This window comes from Phasianus colchicus, chromosome 3, assembly GCF_987193195.1.
Source record: "Phasianus colchicus chromosome 3, bPhaCol1.hap1.1, whole genome shotgun sequence".
NCBI lineage: Eukaryota > Metazoa > Chordata > Aves > Galliformes > Phasianidae > Phasianus > Phasianus colchicus.
The window spans coordinates 66388553-66410976 of NC_143438.1; the positions used below are offsets into that span (position 1 = coordinate 66388553).

The window sequence follows — 22424 nt, forward strand, 5'->3', positions numbered from 1 at the left end:
GGATAGATTTTTTTTAATTGACTTGCAAAATAAGATTTGTATACACCTGTTGCCTTGAAGAATAATCTATACCAAGTACTGAAGTTAGTAGTATTTGCTCATGTGAATTTAACACATTGCAGGAACCATCTGGAGTACGCATGCCTGGCCATGTTGCTTACCCAACAAATATCTGGATAATTGAAGTCCCTCATAAGAACCAGCACCTGGTATCACAAGGCTACTTCCAGCTGCTTATAAAAGGCCTCATCAAACTCCTCTTTGCCTGAAGACTGGAGGATAGCCAGTGTCATTCTGGACCTCAGAAAGGGCAAGAAGGAGGATCCAGGAAACTACAGGCCAGTCAGCCTCACTACCATCCCTGGAAAGGTGATGGAACAGCTTGTTCTGGATGCTGTCTCCAGGCAATTGGAAGAGAAGAAGGTTAGCAGGAATAGTCAGCATGGGTTCGCTTGTGGGGCAGTCATGCGTGACCAGCCTGGTAGCCTTCTGTGATGTCATCAGTGGCTGAGTGGTTGGGGAGAGATATAGTCTCCTTAATTTCAGCAAGGCATTTGATACTGTGTCCCACAACATCCTTATAACAAAGCTGAGGAAGTGTGGGATAGGTGAGTGGACGGTGAGAACTAGCTGACTGGCTAAGCTCAGAATGTTGTGATCAGTGGCTCAGAATCCAGTTGGAGGCCTGTAGTTAGTGGTGTTCCTCAGGGGTTGGTGCTGGGTCTGATATTGTTCAACATCTTCATCAATTACTTTGAGGGGATAGTGTACACCCTCAGTAAGTTTCCTGATGATATGAAGCTGGGAGGAATGGCTGACCCAGCAGAAGGCTGTGCTGCCATTCAGCAAGACGCTGGACAGGCTGGAGAGCTGGGCAGAGAGGAACCAGATGAGATTTAATAAAAGCAATTGTAGTGTTTTGCACCTAGGAAGGAATAATTGCATGTACCAGTAAAAGCTGGGGGATGACTGCTGGAGAGGAGCTCTGCAGAGAGGGACTGGGGGGTCCTGGTGGACAACAGGTTGGCCATGAGCCAGCAGCGTGTCCTGGTGGTCAAGAAGGCCAATGGCATCCTGAGGTGCATTTAAGAGTGTGGCCAGTAGATCAAGGGAAGTGATCCTCCCCCTCTACTCTGCACTGGTGAGGCCTCATATGGAGTATTGTGTCCAGTTCAATGCTCCCTGGTACTAGAAAGACAAGGATCTCCTGGAGAGAGTCCAGCAGAGGGCCACAAAGATTATAAAGGAACCTGGCACACCTCTCTTACAAGGAAAGGCACAGTGACCTAGGTCTGTTCAGCCTTGAGAAAATAAGATTGAGAGGGAATCTGATCAATGTCTATAAATATTTGAAGTGAGGGAGGCGTAGGGATGAGGCCAGACTCTCTTCGGTGGCAACGGGACAAGGGGAAATGACCACAAACTGAAGCATAGGAAGTTCCACACAATTGTAAGAACTTCTTCACAGTAAGGGGTGACAGAGCACTGTCACAGGCTGCCCAGAGAGGTTGTGGACTCTCCTTCTCTGGAGTCATTCAAGACCTGCCTGGACATCTACCTGTGCAGCCTGCTGTAGGGGGCCTGCTTTGGCCAGGGAATTGGACTCGATTATCTCTAGATGTCACTTCCAATCCCTACAATTCTGTGATTCTGTTAACTTAATTCTGTATGCCTTTCCCAGCCATTTGGGGTACTTAGTTAATATACAGATGTAGAGTGTATCACTGTGATACCCGTAGTATTGTTTTTTTTAAGCTGTAAGATATAACCTGTAACTAAACTTGATCTGGATCTTTTCTGTTTCATGTAAAGTCAAAGCATGTTTTGCTGACAAAATGAAACAGAAGTTATATTCTTCCAGAGAAGTTCTATTATGTGACCAGAAATTATAAAAAGGATTGGGTTCATGATTTTTTTTTGCTTAATAGGGCTGAGTAGGGACCAGTTCCTCTTTTTCTTTCTTCATTTCAGGGGAAAGTTCCTCCTGATGGCTTTCATTTATTTCACCACACTCTCTTCAGAGGAAAACAGACATTTTGGATGAAACTTTTGCTAAAAAAGTGCAAAATCTTGTCAGTACTAAGATTGCATAGTAACTCCCAAGAGGAAGGAAACTAAAGAAGAACAAAATCAGGAGTGAGATTTAGCTGCGGAACTTTGGCAGTTAAATGGTGTAAAATGAGATACGAACACAGTGACTTTTCTTTATTTGATTTCCTAAACACCAGAAATTCTTTCCTCTCAGAAGAGTGCTCTTTACTGTTAGAAATTATTTAAATGTGCTGCATTATCTTACTAAAAGGGGTTAATCTCTTTCTGTTCAGTTCAGATGGTTCCTTGCAACAATGGCAAATTGTTATTTGCCATTAAAAAAAAAAAAAATTTTTAACTAAATTAAATATCTAAGTTGACTTCCCTTGCTCCCCTTGCCACGTTTTCATAAATTTCATGCATTTCAGAATTGTGGCTTTGACCTAATCATATTGATTTATTGCAATGATGTCCAAATTTCAAAACAAATATATATTATATTAAAAAAAAAAAAAAAAAAGGAGGTAGAGGTAGTGGTTATACTTTGCAAGGTTCCCATCCCTTAGCCCATTTTCTGCAAAGCAGTTTGGTTTAAACACATCCATAATTTCAGAGAAGGCTGGAGAAGGTTCTGAGAAGAAAGATATCAAGAAGTACAAATCACTGTTTAGCAGTATGACTTTGCACGTAAGTGGTGAATCAGGAATCGTGGCTGTAAGAATTAGGCAAGCAGCATATTTATTAAGAGAAGCAACCAGGAAAACCACAATTTCATAACAACACAATTTAAAGTTATTTTCTGGACCTTAGTATGATCTTTCCCTAAGATAGGCCAAAAACTGCTTGGTTGGCCCCAAACTATGACTTGTGGAATGCTGCTTAAATTATTTAAAATGACTGAATGTTGTGATTTCAATAGTAATATTTCATCTGTGTATTCTTCTATTTCACACTGACTTTTCCTTGCCAAGTGATAATGGTTACTAGAAAATAAGTCTTGGCTTCCAACTGTTCCCAAGTTTCAAAAAAACAGCTGCTATTCTTCAGGGAAATCTAGTCCACTGCCAGGAGGGACATTTTCAGTAGAAGTGATTTCCAGAGAAGTCTAAATGTAGTTTTGGTACTCTTGTTTGCAGTACAACACCAGAAAGTCTCTTTCCTGTTTAATGAGAGGGTTATGGATTCAGAGTTGTTTTTTCATTTGAGTTGGTTTGATTTGGTTTTTGCTCTTGTTTAGTGGGTGCACTTCTCTCTCCCCAATTTTGACTCCCTTAGATCAAGAGCTGAAGAGAGTAGTTGGAAGCCTCGGTCACAGTCTTTACAAAGGTACTACGCCTAACTCAAGAAGTTCCCTAACCGTAAATAGATGTGGGATTGAGGAAGGAGAAGCAGCACAGTGTATTTACTTTGCCCTTAACTTCTTCCATCACCGCTAGAAGTAGGGCACACTCAGTTTCATGGATTCAGTAGAACAAACCTTAGTCCAATCAGAGGAGATCCATACAGTTGTTTGAAAGATATCCCACCATTTGGGGAATACCAAAGATTTCATAGAATCTTCAAATCATCAAGGTTGACAAAGACCTCTAAGATCATCCAGTCCAACAGTCCACCTACCACCAAAATTTCCCCACTAAACCATGTTCATTAGTACTACATCTGAATTTTACTTGAACATGTCAGGGACGGTGACTCCACCACCTCCCTGGGCAGCCTTTTACAGCATCTAACCACTCTTTCAGCAAAAAAAAATTTTCCTAACATCCAACCTGAATCCAGTCTGAATCTGGCACAACTTGAGGCCATTCCCTCTTGTCATATTGCTAGTTACCTAGGAGAAGAGACAAACTACCACCTCACTACAATGTCCTTTTGGGCAGTCATAGAAGTCTCACCTGAGTTTCCTCTTCTCCAGAATAAATGATCCCAGTTCCTTCAGCTTCTTGTCTTAAGACTCATGCTTCAGACCCCACACCAGCTTCATTACCCTTCTCTGAATGTGCTGTAGGGTCTTAATGTCCTTCTCGTGGAGAGAGGTCCAAAACTGAACACACTACCCAAGATGCAGCCTCACCAGGGGGGAGTACAGATCACTTCCTTGCTCCAGCTGGCAACGCTATGTCTGATACAAGCCAGAATGCTGTTGGCCTTCTTGGCTACCTGGGCACACTGGTGGTTCCCATTCAGCCGAGTGATGACCAACATCTCCAGACCTGTTTCTTCCACGCAGTCTTCCATCCACTCTGCCCCAAATCTGTAGCATTGCCTGTGGCTTGTTCTTGTTGAACTTCATCCCATTGGCCTTAGTCCAACTATCCAACCTTCGTAGGGCCTTCCTACCTCCAGGTAGATAGATTCTTCCTCATAACTTGTTTTCATCTTCAAACTTACCAAGGGTGCGTCTAAACCCATCATCCAGGTCAACCCAATACCAATCCCTGGGGAACACCATTCATGACCAGTTGTCAGCTGGATTTAATTGCATTTACCACCATTCTCTAGGCACGGTCATCCAGCCAACTCTTTACCCAGCATAGAGTGTAGTTCCACAGAAAATATTCAATCTGTTTCAGGAAACAGCAAACTTATTTGAAGATGTCCCAAAATATTTAGTCCATGGTGGATACCTGGTCTGGAAGTGTCTACTTAAATTTGCCAAGTTATAAGCAATTTAAAAAATTGACATCTTATAATGGCAATTCCCAAGCAGTTAGAAGTTACAAAAGTAACTGTTCTTTCAGTGATTAATAGTGGGGGAAAAAGAGGAAAAAAGGAGTAACAGCCAAAAAACTAACAACCCAATTCCATAGAAGGTAAATATTTTATTACCAAAGGAATTATATCAAAGTAAGAAAATGCAAAAGAGTTAAAAACAACTATAAAAATACCTCTATTTATCCAAAATTAAATATGAACACTTCATTAGTTAAATGCCAATATATTATTCTCTGAAAATATTCACACATTTTAAGTCGCGTTCATCTAACATGTTAAACACATTATATAAAATAATTGAATATAAGAAATCACAATCCAAAGGCAAGAAATTCTAGGTCCTTGTCAACTATTAGGATAACCAAACACATAACCTTATTGCTGTTTGCAGTCAGCTGAGTAGACCTACATTTGGGCATCCTATTTCCTCATATACCATATGCCTCACTGTCTTGTCTCTGCCTCAGCCAGCAGAAGCATGCTACATCTCTCAAAAATCAGCACCCTTCAAAGGCTTTTGAAAAAGTTAACTTTTCCTATTTTTCAAACTTAAATCGGTTTGAAAACCCATTGGATACTCACACTAAAAACATTATGACATCAGCAGAACAGACTCAAGAGCTGCTGCTTGTTTGATAAATCATTCATTCTGATAGAAGTCAGCTGGTTTTGGGGCCTGCAGCTTCTATTTTTTTTATAAATTGCAGTAGGCATTTAAGTAGATCTCTGTTGTAGGAAGGTATCATAAAGTCACTCAAAGGATCAAAAAAAATGCAGACTACTTTCCAGAACCTGAAGGTGGTACACAGCCTTCTCTGGAGTTCTTTGTATCAAACACCGGTTCTTATTTCCCCTTCATGGGCTTCAGTAGCTTGGTTTAGCCGTTTCTATTTATTCCATCCCTAGGAACAAAGTACAGTAGCTTTCCATCCAAACCCGGCATCAGGTGTTCATATAAGCAAACAGAGTAACTTGAAGAATGCATATAAAATGCCAAGGTACCAAGTAATGCCACTTTTGAAAGAAAAGGATTCACTTGTAATCACCTTGAAATTATTTTTTCAAATTTATTCCAGCAGGATCGAAGGCTAGATATATTTTCTTTCAGTTCGCAAAATTCTTGGTTGCATTTCTTTTTCAGTTGTTCAACTGTTTCTGTATCTTCGTTATTAGGTGCATTTACCTGCATGCAAACCTGAAAAATAACACACTGTTAATTAAAAAGTTCATTTTCTTTTTACATAACTAAATATTGCAGGATATCTCTACATGGTAATTTAGCCAGTGTTTTGGGCACCTCAAAAAATGTGCTGTTGTGGACACAGCCTGCCTCAGTTCTCCTGTTGGCATAGCCCTATTGCTGCTCCTTCCCACTGGTCTGGGAGCATGCAGCATTAATGCTCTGCAAGTAAGGACAGCAGAAACCAGCATGTGTAACTGAGAGCATCTACACCCTCTGTCTGGTTTGAAAATTACCCTCAATTGTTTGAAGGACTGGAAGAACAAAGCCAATTAAACTTTGAGCCAAACTTCCAAAGCTACACTGAGAAGACAGAACCAAATAGTCCTGTTCCTCAGGGCTGATGCTATGGCCTAACGTCTAGGGTCTCACACAAAGACACCAAGACTGCTCTTATCCACACTTGATGACTGTGACTTAACAGAACCACGGGACAGATGAGGTTGGCAGGGACCTCTGTGTCCATCTGGCCCATTCCCTGCTCCAGCAGGGACTCTCAGAGCAGGGGGCCCAAGACCATGTCCAGGCAGCTTCTGAAAATTTGCAAGGAAGAGACTCCATTGCCCCTGGGCAACGTGTGCCAGTGTTCCATCTCCTGTGCAGCACAGAAGTGCTTCCTAACGTTTGGAGGGTGCCTCCTGTGTTCCAGCCTGTGCCTCCTGTTCTGTCACAGGAAACCACTGAACAGATACTGGCTTTATCTTCACTGCATATAAACTTTTACAATACACCATAGACATTTATAGACTACCAAAGAGTTTTACCAGATGACTTTAATGTAATTTATCCTTAAAAAAAATTGGGCAGCCCCGACGCAAGGTGACGCTCCAGCTTTTGCAACTAAACTGAGATTCACCAGAAGTGTCTAAGCCAAATACAGATACCAATGTTACTTTGTAGAACTAATCTTGGGTTGTAAAGGCTTTACGTTTCTCTATTATAAGGGAGATAAAAAGTGAGTTAAATGCAGCCTTCCATCCAGCTATGTAAGACAACCATAAAGAATTACACAGTTTGGTGCCTATTATAGAAGCTTTTTGATGTTGACCTGTGCTGTTGTGCTCCACAGATAACTGTGAGCTACACTTAAAAGAATGATTTCTCTTTACTGTGATAGTCTACAGATCACTGCACAAGATTTGAGTCATATCTGAAAGAGTTGATTCTGCCAATGACTCAAAATCCAATTATTTTCGTATCTAATTACTCTGGTTAAGTTTGAGATGTTGTGATTAAAATTAATATCAATAATCAAAGGGATTATGGAAAAGAAAGAAACTCCTACAAATTATTTGTTGAAATAACCTAAACATTAATTTTAGGGTAAAACCTCAATGTTAACTAACAACTATGTTTTTACATACACAAATGTTCCTTGCATAAGCATGACCTTTATATTTTACTGGAGAATTAATTGAATCCTTTTATTACTGAACCAGGGTACCTATCTTGACTACAGACTTCCAGGTCCCTGACTTAACTAGTCTTTGCACTGGGCTTAATGCAACTGCACTCTTCTGTTACGAGATGTGCTATACAGAGCAAAATTCATCATGCATGTAAAAATGTGTATGATAGATGTACCTTTGAGAGGTAGATATGATAGTTTGTGTTGAAGAGCTCTGAAGAGTAAGCCATGTATTTCCAATAAGCTGAAGACCACCACTACAACTTACCTTTTCTTTTTTATGTCTTCCACATTTGCACTGTAGAACCTGTAATGTCCCACACGAGACTAATGCTGCTTTCCTTCTAAATTCTTTGTTGATTTTTTGCTTATTAAAGAATTTGAGCATATTACATGCCATACTCTGTAGTGATTCTATTTCCTGTAAAGAGAGCAAGAAAAAAATGACCTGATTTCTGGAGTCAGTCCTTTCATCAAGTCATGATAAAATCTGCAGCTACAGCTAATGATTTTACTTTCTGCATTTAAGATCTGCCCAAACTATTACTTTAAAGCTTTGTGATCTGAAGTGAAAAGCTTAGCTAATATGATTGATTTCTGCGGAAAAATGAAAACAAGAAACTGGGATTTTTTTTTGCTTACTTTTTGTTTACAAAATATAACCAGTTTTTTGTACTAGGTTGTATTAAAATTTAAAGCAACTCATGTAGTAGGAAAAGATTTCAGATATGGTATTGGTTAATATTTCAATTGAAAAGAGTATCTATTTGCTGGACAGATTCTATTATTCCACATTCCATGAAGGAACATCCCTGAATACCATGATTTGCCTATTAGAAGATCAGATTACTCACTATCAAAATATGTTATTTAGGTTGTGGATTATACATAGAATTTACTGTGGTTTATATTCTCCAAAGCAAATTCTGAGAAGTTAAATTTTACCTGAGTATCATTGCAGAAGAACACTTTGTTATGTTCATGTCTTTTATTCTTGCAGCATCTGTCACGATATTCTGCAGATATATTTACCTGTAAAATATAATATATATTGAATCATGAAAGTACTTTTAATCAAATGAGCCAAGTTTCCCACTAACAGCTGGTGACCTCAACACTAATTTGTTCCATAGGATCTCCTCAGGTGTAGCACTGTCAGTGTACAATTCTGAGCTTTTTCTTGGAGAGCAAACAAAGAGAACCTCAATCCAACTACCATTTGCAAGGATGTTCACAGAATTGCACAGAATCACAGCATGGCTGAGGTCAGAAGGGACCTCCAGAGCCCTCTGACCTGACCCCTGCTCCAGCAGGGGCACCCAGAGCAGGATGCTCAGGACCAGTCCAGGTAGCTTCTGAAATCTCCAAGGATGATGCTCAGTAAAGAAGTGATACATTTATTACATATTGCACATCTACCTTCAGAGGAACCTTCTGTGTTCCAGTTTGTGCCCGTTGCTCCTAGGTGCCCCTGAAAACACCTGGCTTGTTCTCATTGCACCCTCCCTTCAGGTATTCATAGACATTAATGAGATCCCCTTCGCCTCCTCCAGTCTGAACAGACCCTCACAGGAGAGAGCTCTGGTCCTTTGTCCATCGCCCCTCACTGGACTCCCTCCAGGATCTCCATATCTCTCTTGTAATGCAGCAACCAGAACTGGACATAAGTCTATTTCTCTTGAATCCTCATATATATATATCCTTAAATACATATTCATATTCTATTGAATTCCTGTCTTTTAACTTTTGAAATAATACAGACACCAAACACATTTGTCCATGTTTATCTCAATAAATACAAGCCCCAGGCATCTAGTATTCACTTGGCATGGGGATTAACAGAAAATGTATCTCTACATATCCAAAGCCAGGCCACTTGCTCCCTTTGTGTGACCATAATCTTCCATCAGTGTTTTTTTTTCCTCTCTTTTGTTTCTATAGTTGTCATCCAGATGACAACAGAGTCTAGCTTAACAAAAATCCTTCTGTTTCTTCTTCAGCCTGTATCCAGATAACTTAATGCAACCAGAAAAGCTTTAAAAAAAGAAGACAGTTCATGTCAGTCTTCTATTAGCTCTCTTCACTGAAGTGTGCATAGGAACACATTAGTCAGCCTCATTCTCAGGGGTTTTCTGCAGATTTTTGTATAACACCTGTATTTCAGATGCTCATCCAGGTCTAGTATGGAGCCCACCAGTCATCTCCATGGCTACTTCCAAATGTCGGGTTGAGGGACTGAAAGTTACTGACTTTGGCTATGCAGTTGCAGGACAGTTTCTAGCGGACAGCTGCTATTACCCAAAGGGCAATATCCTTAGGATTTGCTATTAAGTTGTCGTGAGAAGGCTACACTGATTTTACAGAAAGGATAAATAAATCTCTCTTGAATAAGGGAAAATATAGACTGGAGAATGAAACAACTTTACTGCAGTTGTTTGTGCATGCCCATTCTAAGAAGAACTTCAGAGTTCAATACATTCCCACCACCTTTCACAGTTATTAACTCTTGAAGATATTTTTATTTTTATTTACATAGAAAGCAGTTTCAGTTCTCACAAATCTCCTAAAAAAAAAAACTCTATGGATGGCAATACTATAACAAAAAACAAAAAACAAACAAAAAAAATCACCTTTCAAAATGAGCCAGGAAGAACTGGTGTGGACAATGTACCATTGCCCACAGCCCATGGCCCCCTCTGGCTCCCCTGAACCCTGCAGGCCTGCAGAGCTGGGATGCATCCAGGGCTCTCCCCCACTGGAAGGCAGCGAGGTCTGACTCCCAGACGCTGTTCTTCCTGCTGTACTCCTACAGGCCAGCTGCTCTATGACTGCTCAGTGAGTGGTTTCGTTTTTGTTATCCAGGAAACATCCATCTTTGTTAGAAATAAAATGACAAACTAAAGGAGCTACTTGTTTGTTCCAATATGGTTATATTTTTTTCCCTCATTTTTTCGTGCCATACTGAGGATAATGTGATTTATCTATGAAGAACATAGAAAAGCAGTGCCTTTCTCTCTCTGTGTGTCTTGGTAGATAAAGGCTGGGAACCACTGATGTAATGCTCTGGACGATAAACATGGTGGAGGATGGTAAGTGTGAAAAAATACAATAGCTGATACAAAGAGAAATACAATCCTTGTTTAACCTTTGGAAAAGCATCATATATCACCTGCATTTCATGCAAATAGACCTCAATTTAAGACTGCAACAGAATGGTGAGTTTTTCCTTTGGTGACAATCTGGCAGATTTGCATAGAAATGCCTCTGCTAACCATAGAATTATGGAATGGCTTGGGTTGGAAGGGACTTGTAAGATCACCCAGCTCCAACCCTGTGCTGCGGGCAGGGATGCCTCCCACCACCTCAGGCTGCCCAGGGCCCCATCCAACCTGGCCTTTAATGCTTCCAGGGATGGGGCACCAGTTTCTCTGGGCAGCTGTGCCAGTGTCTCACCTCTCTCTGATAAAAAACAAAATCCAACAGTAGAAAGTGCTTTTTCCTATGCAAATGTTCTTGACGGATGAATCTGTTAATAATTCTCAATGAAAAGTCACAAGGTGGGTATAGGACACGGATCAGTAAATTGTTACAGTACTTTGTTTACAAAGCTGTAATAAATATCTCTGATAAAGCCATGATAGAGGAGAGGCTGCTGTTTGTAACTGAGAAATTTAAGGTTTTATCTGCTTCTATCTAGAAAACTTGATTCTTTGTTGGTTAAATAAGATATATTAGCAGTAAGATACAAGTTAACTTTTATTGTTATATGTGTGTTTTAAATCATTTGCATGGAAACATTAATTTGTTGGCTAGTGTTAAAGAAGGTGCCTTGTAATTCTAGACAATTATGATGAGAGTGATATGAGTGATACCTAGGACTATTAAAATGATTATACCATCTGTTAGTTGGTTAATGAAGTAAAAAATCTTAGATGGAGAGTGAAAGATTTCAATCACTCTCCGTAAGAAATGTTTCAGTACTCAGAAATATCCAAATAAATCTAAAGGTTTAATGGCAGGGTTTCAGCTGTAAAATGCTGAATGGGCTCAGTGCCTGGAACAGAACATAGAAATCAGTCTGAAAATCAATTACTTGAATTTTGTGCCTCTGTTATTTATCTTCAATGGACGAGAAACTAAAGTTGAGAAGCCTAAAATTCATCAAGCAAATTGCAGGCTGTAGAATGCTTTCTTCTCTTGACCAGAAGATATAAACACATGTATTCATGAAATTGCTTCAGAAAAGTATATTTTTTAAATATATGATACTACTTAGGTCCAGATGGTATGTGTGTCTACCAACTGCTTGGCATGCAGGCACAAAGTCATGTATCAAACAAAGCCAGGATCCCAGTACAACACACTTTTAAATTTTTTAATGTGAGATCTGTTTATTTAATATTATTTGCCATAATCTAAAAGTAGTTAACATTTTGGGAAAGCTATTACCTACCAGCTCTTCGATGTCATGGCTGAGTATGTTCTCATACTTGACGCGGATCTCAGTTGTTTTATTTCCCATTGTACAGCTAGATGAATTCACTGGTGACAGAACAAGGAGTAGTGGCAGAACCCGGAAGATAGATCTAAAAAAGGCTGAATTACAATAATAGCAGTTAATTAAGTGCTGTATTAACAAATAAATTCTGTAACCTCTTAAAACAGTCTAAAGGGGACATTTATACAAGCAAATGGCTTGTACCTTGAGGGAAAGATTCTGCTCCAGATTAGAACACTGCCTGGATGTCTAAACTCCCTCCCAGTGAAGTGATTTAGCCCGTGTGGTTTGAGATCCTCCAGCTATGAGGTAGGCCAACCACGTCATATCTATTTAGGTTGAACTCATCTCTGGTCTTCACTGAAAGCTCTGATGAGGTCTCACCACTGACCACAACATGGACCTTAACCATCCAGCACATATGTAGGCAGAGAAGTGTCCTGGTCAAATAGGTGTATATGTCTGAGTACACCTTAATTACTGATTTTCATATGATGAATTCTACAAGCACTCAACATCTGTCATTGTGTGTTTAAGCACATTTTCAGGCTGCCCAGATAGGAATCCATCCTAGTGGCCACAATGTGAGACAAGGTAGCAGTGTATCCTTCTCTGCAAGTTTTTTGCAGTCTTTTGGAGTAAGTCTTACTGCTCCTCAGTTTCTCCCCTCAACACACCGCTGGGCTTCTGGCCTTGGGTGACATCCAGGAAATTGGAACTTTGCAAGGATAGGCAATGAGAGAAAGGACCAAAACACCTGGTCAGCTCCAATGGGCCAAAACACCTGGTCCACCCAAAAGGGCTGACAGGGCAACTGGAGGCTGCAGGTGAGCAGTCTGATGTTGGGAATGAGGAAAAATGCATACAGGAAAATACAGGATTAGGAAGCTAATAGCTGGGCACTGCCTACAGCTAGACTAAATAGGATGGTACTTACAAGGGAGATTGTAAAGAAAGAATAGATAAATAAATAAAAACAGAACTAGAAATTTAGGTTGGGAGATTATCAAAGATCACAGCATACTCTCACAGTAATATGAGCTGTTTGTATCCATCTCTTCTACTTGGTAAGAACAACAACCAACATTGAGAAACTGGCAGATAGCACAGCAGTAGGGATGCCCTGACCTGACTGCTTCTCTGTTTTCTTCCTCCCTGGTGAGGATGGGAACACTGGGCAGCACCGAGTGGAACACTCAAAATCTCCAGACTTGGGCATTGCCAGTGAATCCCAGAGAGAAATACTGAATTTCTAGTAGCACACTAGAGATGAAAGTAAAATACCAAATACATTTTTAAAATACATATTCTGGCTGTACTTCTTCAAAGAAGAAAGCAATGAAATTTGATCATAATCCTTACAGAGCCACCTAACTTCTATCATGCAAGCACCGGAGTCATAGAATCAAAAAATCGTGGAATCATGGCAGGGCTTGGGTTAGAAGGTACTTTTAAGATCATCCAATTCCAACCGTGTGCTGTGGGCAGGATTGTCACCCACCAGATCAGGCTACCCAGGGCCCCATCCAACCTGGCCTTGAACCCTTCCAGGGATGGAGCATCCACACCTTCTCTGAGCAGCCTGTGCCGTGCTCCACCAGTCATGCCATGCTTGCCTGCTGTTCAAAGATATAAACTCCCCCACAGTTCATTCCATCCCCACAACACACTGCTGCTTCAAACCAAAATGTATCTTAGTTTTCCTGCCTATCAAAGCCTTCTCTTCTGATATATTATTTGTGAACATGCCACAGCATGTGTACACCTCCGTCCTAGAAACCGAATAGAAATATTTTCACTTGTACATGGTGAATTCCATTTTTTGCCCTAGTGGAAATCTGCCTACCAATTTCGCAAGGGAAAACCAAATTATTCAACCTTTTCAAAATGATCTGCAATGGTCTATGAGTATCTAAGAAAGATCTAGCCTGAAGAGTTCTGATCCTAATGGATCCTACAAGCAGGAAATACAAAAGCAGTGACTGTGCAAGGCAGATACGTCTCCAGGGGGACATCTGACTTCCACAGGGCTCAATCTTTGCATATATATATATATATATGTTAACTAATCTTAGAGAACTATCATTGTTTATGTCTGGGATTTCTTTGATATTAAAAAGATGTTTGCACAAACATGCTAAAAGTCAATTATAGGACAATGTTATTTCAGCATACCACTGTACCTCATGATTCCAGCACCAAAAAAAAAGAACCTGTAATACTTACAAATAGCAGGATGCAAATAACTTGGTTATGTTACTTCAAAAATACATTTCAAAGGGCACAAAAAAATCTTCTGAATAATAATAATAATAATAATAAAAACAACATAACTGATTCCATTACTTCTAAAATTTGGTTTGTCCAGCAGCAAGTGGAGATAATAGGTGAAAACCGCAAAGTCACTTCATTCCTTTGGCTTTACTTCTTCTGTATTGGGCAGATGGGGAACCACTTAAATGAGATTCACAGAATCACAGAATTGGAAGGGACCCTTAATGGTCGATTGGTCCAACTACCCTGCAATGGACAGAGAGATCTACAGCTCGAACAGGATGCTCAGAGCCCCATCCAGCCTAACAGTGAACACCACCAGGGGTGGGGCACACACCAGCTCTCTGGGCAACCTGTTCTAGTGCCACATGACCCTGATGGTAAAAGGCTTATTCCTTATATCCAACCTAAATCTCCCCTCTTTTTGTTTGAAACCATTTCCTCTTGTCCTGTCACCACAGACCCTACTAAAAAGTCTGTTCCCTTATTTCCTATAGCTCCCCTTTAGATACTGAAAGGGTACTGAAATCACAGCAGGTAATGCTGAAATGGATGCTGTGTAGCCCCAAGGTCCCTGGACACGCAGCAGGACCACAATGCAAACAATTCAGACGTTCCTACACGAGTCCTCTGGAATGTGCTCGACAAGTGTCTTAAAACATCCCAGGGGCTTTGGACTGTTAGGTGACTTCCCAAGGAGCAGAAACGGCAGCAGCCCTACGGCTACAGTATTTCAGGAGAGGGGAAGCTCGTATTGCTGGGAATAGCCATCCTTTCAGTAACCTTCCCAAAAGCTCCTTAGTCGGAAAACCCCATGAGATTCTCCGAGGCAAGCCAGGAAAAGCCAGCATTCCAGTATTTCGAAATGTCAAAAAGCCCCTCTCTTTTCCTTTTCTCCCAGACTCAACTCAGTGCACGCGGCAGGGCAGCGTCCTACCAGGGGCATCCGCGGCTCCCTTCCGCGGGGCCCCCCGGCTGCGCTCTGCCCCTCTGCCCCACTCCGCGGCGCGGCCCCGGCTGCATTGCTCGATGGCTGCTCGGGCGGGGCGGACCGCAGGTGCCCGCTCCGCTCCGCGCGGCTCTGCCCTCCCGCCGCCCGCCCGCCCGCCCCGCCGCTTCCCGGCAGCGGCCGCTCTGGGAAAGCGGGAGCTTTTATTTTCGGGTAAAGGGGAAAATAGAAAAGAAAGAAAAAGCAAAAGTGGGAATTCCCCCGCCCGCCACCGCGGGGATAAAAGGGCACCGGGCGGCACCGCAGGAAGAGAAACGGCGGGGACGGCAGCGTGAAGCGGAGCGGCGGAGCCCGGCCGGGCGCAGGTGGTGCGGTGCGGTGCGGCGCGGTGCGGTGCGGTGCGGCGCGCTCCTTACCATGGGACATTGTCCGCGGGGGGGGTGGCGGGGAGCGGCGGCGGCCCGGCGGTCATGGTGGCGGCTCCGTCTCGCCCATGGTGCGCGGAGCCCGCGGAGCTGGGGCGAACGGAGCGGCGGCCGGACGGGCTCAGCGGGCTCCCGATGCCCGCCTGCAGGGGTTGGGCGCGGCGCTGTCAGAGCCGGCTGCGGCGCGGCCCCGCTCCGCCGTGCCCATGGGGCTTCCGCCGGCCGCCAGGTACTTTCGCTTTCTGCTCCGCGGCCGCCGCCGGGTTCCCCGCAGCGCCGCCGGGCTCCGCGGCCTCAGCGCGGCGAGGCGGGCGGCTGGCGGGCCGCCAGGGGAGGAGGCATCCCCGCTCCGCCACGGGGCCGGGAGCAGAACGAAGAGCCGCGGAAGGACGGAGCGGGAGGACAGCGGCCGTCGAGGCTCGCTGGAGCGGGGGTTACATAGGGCCCCGGTTACACGCCCAGCGCCGGGTGCGCGGCCAGGGACGGAAGGATGGACCTTGGCAGTGCGTGTGGAAAGAGCCGCTCATTCGCGGGGAGGAAATCCTGGAGGGGGTGAAGAAAAAAAAAAAAAAAAAAGCAAACAGCGATGTCGCGGAGCGGCTGCTGCGTCGTGGGGCTGCAGAGCGCTGTCCACGGGTGGGGCGGGGAGGCGGGACTGCCCCGGCCCAGGTCCGGGTTGGCCGGGCGGCCGCTGTCGAAGGAGAGGAACGAAGCGACGGCTTCACCCGAACTGCCGTTGTTCCACACGACGTGAGAAATCCGGAAGGGTTGAGTGGAAGCTCTGAATGGCAGAGGAAAGCGTAGCGTAGAAGCAGTTCGAGTTCTAACAGGCGCGGCTGTGGCTTGTGGTTTGTCCTCGGTAAATTCAGAATGTAAAAATTGATGCTTCACTGCAAGTGGAAAGGCTTGGAATAAAATAGGACATGAAATGTCTTTGTCGAGTCCTCTCCCCACCTCCTCCCACCCCGCGTACATTTTCCAACTCGCAGAGCCCTCTCCCGTCTACACGACTGCTTACCTGAGTAAGGCAGGAGCTACCAGGGTGTGACCATAAGGAACAACCATTAGGACTTGGCTAAGCTGTGCACTGCTCGGAATGGTTTCCACCCAGTCTCTCTGGAATTGTGCCACTTTATTCAGACACCCGTGCCCCGGCAGTACTTGGCACTCTACTTGCAGGGGACTTATCTTTGCTTTGGTTTGGCTGTACATTTCTCACTGGGATTTCTTTGGAAAGCATTTTAATTCTTCTTGTATTATAACAAGAACCAAGAATGAGGATGTTTTTCCTCCTGTTCAGCTTTGAGCAATTTGACTATAGTAACAGTGGCTCATCACTAAGGCACTGTTTGGGTGCAGTGATCAATACCAACAGAGCTCCAGACAGACTGCCAGATCCTGTCATTGCTTGTTTCCTTTATATATGCCAGGCTGTAATTTGGCAGGTGGCTCGGATTTTGAATTTGAAAGAGGATTTTGTCACCTTAATAAGTACCTGCTCGAATTCTTAAATGTTTCTTCAGTTGTACATTTTTATTATTATTATTATTTATTGTCTTCCTTCTTCCAAATGCTGTATGAAAATATCTCTCCATGCACATTTAAAACACGCTGTGGAGTATAAAGCCCAAATCACACAAGAACACAAGATCAGCTTTCCTTCCAAGCACATAGTCCTGTGTTCTTATGGCAGTACATGTGTGCTCACAAAATGAAGTCTTATGCAGATGCACAGTAAATCATCAGGTTGGAAAATACATGGAAAGACCCCCTTAGCTTAGGTTGAGCTCTTAGTTGGTTTGGTTACGTTGGTTTTCCAGCTGTCTGAAATGCCAGGCAGTCTGATCATTGTTCCCATGTCAATTTTCAAAAAACCTGGTTGTGATTCATGGAGCAAGTCAGCGTGGCAGCACTGCATCTTAGTGGGATCACTAAGATCATGGCTCTGAGAGTTGATGAGGGAGTGTGGAATTGGTTCTGTTCTGTGCTAGGGGCAGAATCCTTGCTGTTGCGTGGGGAGACTGAGAGTCTGCGTGCTGAACGGATGTGGAACTTTTCCTTTAGTCAAAATGACAAATTTTGAGCGATGTGATCTGTTCTTTGGTCCTAATCACATCTTTAGTTCCAAATGAATCCCTGTTCTGTGACCTAAACCTGGGCTGGGGCATACACTTAAGATATAGATGTTATTTGATGTATTCATCTGCGGGGAGTGCTTAAATATTTTATGTTGGACTGAAACTTTTATGCCTTCTAAAAAAAATATTTTGAATCATTCCATATCTTTTGTTTTCAAAACACTTTTATTAGTGATGAAGATTTTCCTCAAAAAAGATTATCCTGAAAACGATCGAATACAAACCTTCAGAAGAGTCATTCCACAGTTGCCTTCTCTTTTTAAGAATGAAGAGACTCCTCCCAGTTACAATTTAAGCAAAACATTTACTATTAATTATATGAATATCGTCTTAATAGCCAGTTTTAATCGAGAACTCATGCAAAGATTTTTGAAGGACTGCTTGAAAGTTTCCCTGTCCTGAAATCCAGCCTATACAACTGACATCAGCCTGCCCATCCTGCATGGTGCCAGGCTGTAGTAGCGAGCAGCCCCTGTGCGGCAGAACGGAGCCGTGGCTGTGGCTGAGGCTTGGGAAGGGCAGTGGCACTGAAAGCCTCTTCTTGGGTTTCTCAGGTGTTAAATGTCCCACCTCTTTTTAACAGAGCCGTTCATGGAGCTGTCTGTTTCGATACAGGTTTTCTGCCTTTGCTTCATAAATAATTTGACTGAGTAACATTACAAGTGACTTCTGGAAAGAAGCAGCCTTATGCAGGGCATTAGCACAGATGTATGTAGGTTTTTCTTTTGCTCATTATTCAGGAATAACTTTTAAAACCATAAAAGAAAACAGTTGAAACTGCAGCTGAGAACTGGAAGGTAATTTTGTCTGTCCAAGAATGAACACACTCTGTGTACTAAGCAGAACTGTGCAGCAGTTTCCCTAAGCATTTAATTTAATGATCTGATTGCCTTCTGACTTGCTAAAATCTGCTTTTTGGAAGATCAGCTATTTCACACATTAATATCCACCAGAATGCCAATATGCCAATATTCCTGGGTAGCTCCATGATTGCAAAGCATACAATTTCTTGTTAAGATACAATTATCAGAAAAATAAATAGGCACATTTCTGGGAATTTTGCTGTCTTGCTGCAGCTGTTGTTTGTCAGTTTGAGATCTTTTGCTCATGACTTCAAATTTGACTTCAGGCTGCTTGCAGACCCGCATGACCATTAATGAATTATTTTATTACTGAATAAAGTTAGTTGAAAAGTTAAAAAAAAAAAAAAAAGATTTTATTTTAGGACAAAAGGTAAATGCTGTAGTTGTCACGGATGGTGCAATTCAGGAAAGCACGGTCACTTTTTGTGAAAGTTTATTTTAAGAATGAATCTTCCTGGTGCCTAAATTGTCCTCATCTAATTGAGGAGGACGAGGACAAGCAGAGACATGTTCTGTCCTACTCACACCCTCCAAACAACCCCAAACCACAAAAGGATCTCAGCCGAACTGCCGTTTGGGGTTAAGTTTGTTGTACACACAAAGCTTTCCCTGGTTTTCAGGTTTGGGAAGCTCCTGTCATCTGTTATACTTAAGCAAGAAGAAGCAATCTAACTTTGTTGCACCAGAACACCCATCTTGTTGAATTACAGTTGCTGCTTTTTCTGCACAGATCACTGTCGTAGGAGCGTGTGCTGGAAGAACAACTGAAATGGCTGACACGCTGCTTTAATGCAGAATTGTATCATACATTCGTTCAGCTGCAAGGTGTCTGCCTCTTTGGTTGTGTTTTTGTTTGTTTGTTTGTTCGTTTGTTTTTTAGGGGGTGAGAATTTAAAATAATTTTATCAATGGAAGCTAGAAAAGAAAAGAAAATATTCCTGGAAAACTTAAGATAGGGAAAGTTACAGGAATTTTTTGTTAAACTGTGGAAAACCTTATTTCTTCTATAGAAAACAGTCATTTTTATTTTATTATGTGGGGCAAATGGATGACTAGAGAAACTTATAGCACAAAGGACAAGGTGATAAATGATGGGGTGTTGATAAACCCCCAGTGGGATGAGGAAGTTTCCTGAGCACATCGCTGCAAAGGCTCAGGAAACTGTATGTTCAGGGTGGTGCCAGTGGGAAGAGGCTGCTAGCTGCTGCCTGCCTGGGTACTGCCACCCAGCTGCAGCCCCACACTGCTGCACCCATCCCTGGAATCGGGCAGGTGAGGGGGTTGCTGGTGTCCCTGCATGCTACAAGGCTGGCTGTTGGTATCCTCACCCCACATGCAAGAAATGCCCTGAAATCCCAGGCCTGTCTGCCTGCCAGGATTGGAGTCAGTGACTTCAAGCCAGTGCTGGGTTTTGGGCTCTCTTGGCCTTTCTGCTAATGCTCTTCCCTTTGCTCTTGAGTTACCACAGATGTTATATGATGGCAGGTGGGAAGACAGATACAGTAGGAAGAAGGAATTGACTGACCTAACATCCTAGTTTTACTTTTTTTTATGATAGTTCGGTTGGAAGGATGCTACAAAGACCAGAGAATCACAGAATCACAGGGATCAGAAGGGACTTCTGGAGATCATCTAAGTTCACCTTCCTGCTAGAGCAGAATCTCTACAGTAGGTGATCAAGTTCAACTCCTGACCAATTCAAGGCTTGTTGAAATCTAACACATGCTATTGAGGGCATTATCCAAATGCCTCAGAAATACACTACAGAACTTTAAATGGACCATCAAGATTTTCTCTTAGTGCTCCCTCCCATTCCCTCCTCATCCAGTTGTGCAACACTCTCGGCAGATGCAGTGGTGGCTGGGTATTGGGGCAGGATGCTGGCCTGCTCCCTGGGAAAGGATGTGGACCTGATCCCTAGACAGGATGCAGACCTACTCTCCATGGCAAGATACAGGCCTGATCTCCAGGGCAGGATGGGCCTATTCCCAGCCACTGGGGCTTCTGCATGTCGGCACTTGGATGTGACAGCAGTCTGGCACTGGCTTTGCCTGTGGGTGAGAAGCAGCTTATTCTCCACATTACTGCAATGAAGGACTTTGGTGCAGGTGTCCTGATAATTGTGTGGAAGTGTCTGAGCTGCTTGATGGCTGTTTGATGCCTTACAGAAGAGTGTTGTGAATGGGAGAAAAAAATACCACAGCCAGGATAAGTGGAAAAGCCTACTTCTGCTTCAACAAGCCATAAAAGAAAGAAGGAATTGGGGTAAAGATTCTATTTTAATGCCTTTTCTCTTTCTTTTCCTATTTAAAAAAATACAGTTTCGTAGTATGTTTTGTCTTTTTTTTTTTTTCCTTTATGTTTCTTTTTGCTACTAGTACTGTCTTTACAGATAACCACTATACTGTACACCCATGTAATTATAAAAATTTCATTGTGTTTTACAGTCATGGGAGTTCATGTGGTTTTGGGCACATGGTTTTAGGAATGTTTTCCTAAAATTATAATTAGTTATATTTTATTGTTTTTGAAAACTCACACTTTTTTCTAGTGAGTTCTCTTTTTTTTACAATGTTACATATATGGATATGAAAGGGTATTTATTCCCTTCCCTTCCCTTCCCTTCCCTTCCCTTCCCTTCCCTTCCCTTCCCTTCCCTTCCCTTCCCTTCCCTTCCCTTCCCTTCCCTTCCCTTCCCTTCCCTTCCCTTCCCTTCCCTTCCCTTCCCTTCCCTTCCCTTCCCTTCCCTTCCCTTCCCTTCCCTTCCCTTCCCTTCCCTTCCCTTCCCTTCTTTCTATAGAAAATGTGTTTCAGTGAGTAATAGCCACAATAACCTGTCCCTGCAATTATTTTTTTTCTTTTTCTTTTTCTTTCTTTTTTTTTTTTTTTTCTTCTCTCTCTCTTTTTTTTTTTTTTTTCCCTACATTATTTTTTATTATTTCTTCCTTCTGGAGTCAAGAACTTCTCCCTGGGACAGGACAGCAATTTTAGTGAAGCCACTGCAAGGGGGTCAAATTATGTATCTTCAGTTTTCTAGAACAAATCCCTTCCCTAGGAAATAATTTCAGGCATGAAATCTTGGGAGTATATTGCAAGACACTCATGATTATTTTCTGTTTTTGATGTAAATTAATGAATGCATGTATGTGTCCCATTACAAGCATTCTGGTAAATTCTTTTTCCAGTGGAAAAGTTTATTACTACTGCTACTACTATTACTACTACTACTATTATTATTATCATCATGATGTGCAATCCCTTCTCAGAATAATGTTGTGAAAGAATATTCGGTGTCTTTTACATATAACAAAAAGCTAACTTCTAACTCTTACCAGCTTCTCTGAGGGCAAAAATAAATTCAAACATCATTACTTAAACTTGCTTAAATCCATGCACTTTAAAAAATTCTTACAAAATGCTCTGTTTTCTACCAAGCAGTTTCATTTATTGCATGATAGTAAATGATCCTGAAGAGGAAGTCTGTTCAGCACATCGATATTAAAAACCAATTGATAAAAACAGTTTTAAAAAGAGAGATTACTTATTGTAATTGTGAACTTTGTGAGCTTAACCCTGTGGACATGTGCCTGTTTAGCCCCTATTTCAGCATGCCTAACTTACATGCTTACTCCTAAGCAAAAGTTTTGTTTGCAGGTTTGAAACTTAGATGAAAATGGAGCATCTGCATTTTGAAGCTTAGGGTATTTCTGACTTTTTTTGCGTCTGTTTGCAATTACCCTAAAATGCTTGCAAACACGTATCTTTTTTCAAGACCCTGTTTACAAATGTGCCTTTCTTCATCATTTGAAGTGAACGGTAGGTAGATATGTGCATAGAATGGGAGAGGAGTGTAAAGGAGGACACAAAATTATGGTCAAAATAT

At 42.3% G+C, this 22424-nt stretch overlaps 2 protein-coding genes and 1 long non-coding RNA gene across 3 annotated transcripts in view; 2 read left to right on the forward strand and 1 right to left on the reverse strand.

The window, feature by feature from the left end:
- Positions 1-54: 54 nt before the first annotated feature.
- Positions 55-12007, forward strand: LOC149918649 (uncharacterized). The gene is made up of 3 exons (XR_016465222.1): positions 55-608; positions 10428-10483; positions 11924-12007. It is a non-coding gene; the product is annotated as an uncharacterized LOC149918649 (long non-coding RNA).
- Positions 4898-15662, reverse strand: IL7 (interleukin 7). The gene is made up of 5 exons (XM_090137743.1): positions 15532-15662; positions 11848-11990; positions 8340-8426; positions 7663-7815; positions 4898-5941 (listed from the first exon to the last, which is right to left on the reverse strand). Exons 1-5 carry the CDS (start codon positions 15539-15541, stop codon positions 5789-5791), a joined length of 546 nt encoding a protein of 181 aa, XP_089993869.1. The 5' UTR covers positions 15542-15662; the 3' UTR covers positions 4898-5788.
- LOC149918651 (uncharacterized) overlaps positions 14921-22424 on the forward strand; it is a 39682-nt gene continuing 32178 nt past the window's right edge. The window contains exon 1 of the mRNA XM_090137742.1: positions 14921-20806. Coding sequence (XP_089993868.1) covers positions 15586-16344 — 759 coding nt within the window. The 5' untranslated portion in view covers positions 14921-15585 and the 3' untranslated portion in view covers positions 16345-20806. The remainder of the gene's footprint in view (positions 20807-22424) is intronic.

Coding starts and splice junctions, on each gene's coding strand:
- IL7 (XM_090137743.1), bottom strand. Junction 7,816..8,339: donor TCTTCTGCAATGATACTCAG/GTAAAATTTAAC, acceptor CTCTCTTTACAG/GAAATAGAATCACTACAGAG. Junction 5,942..7,662: donor GAAGACATAAAAAAGAAAAG/GTAAGTTGTAGT, acceptor GTTATTTTTCAG/GTTTGCATGCAGGTAAATGC.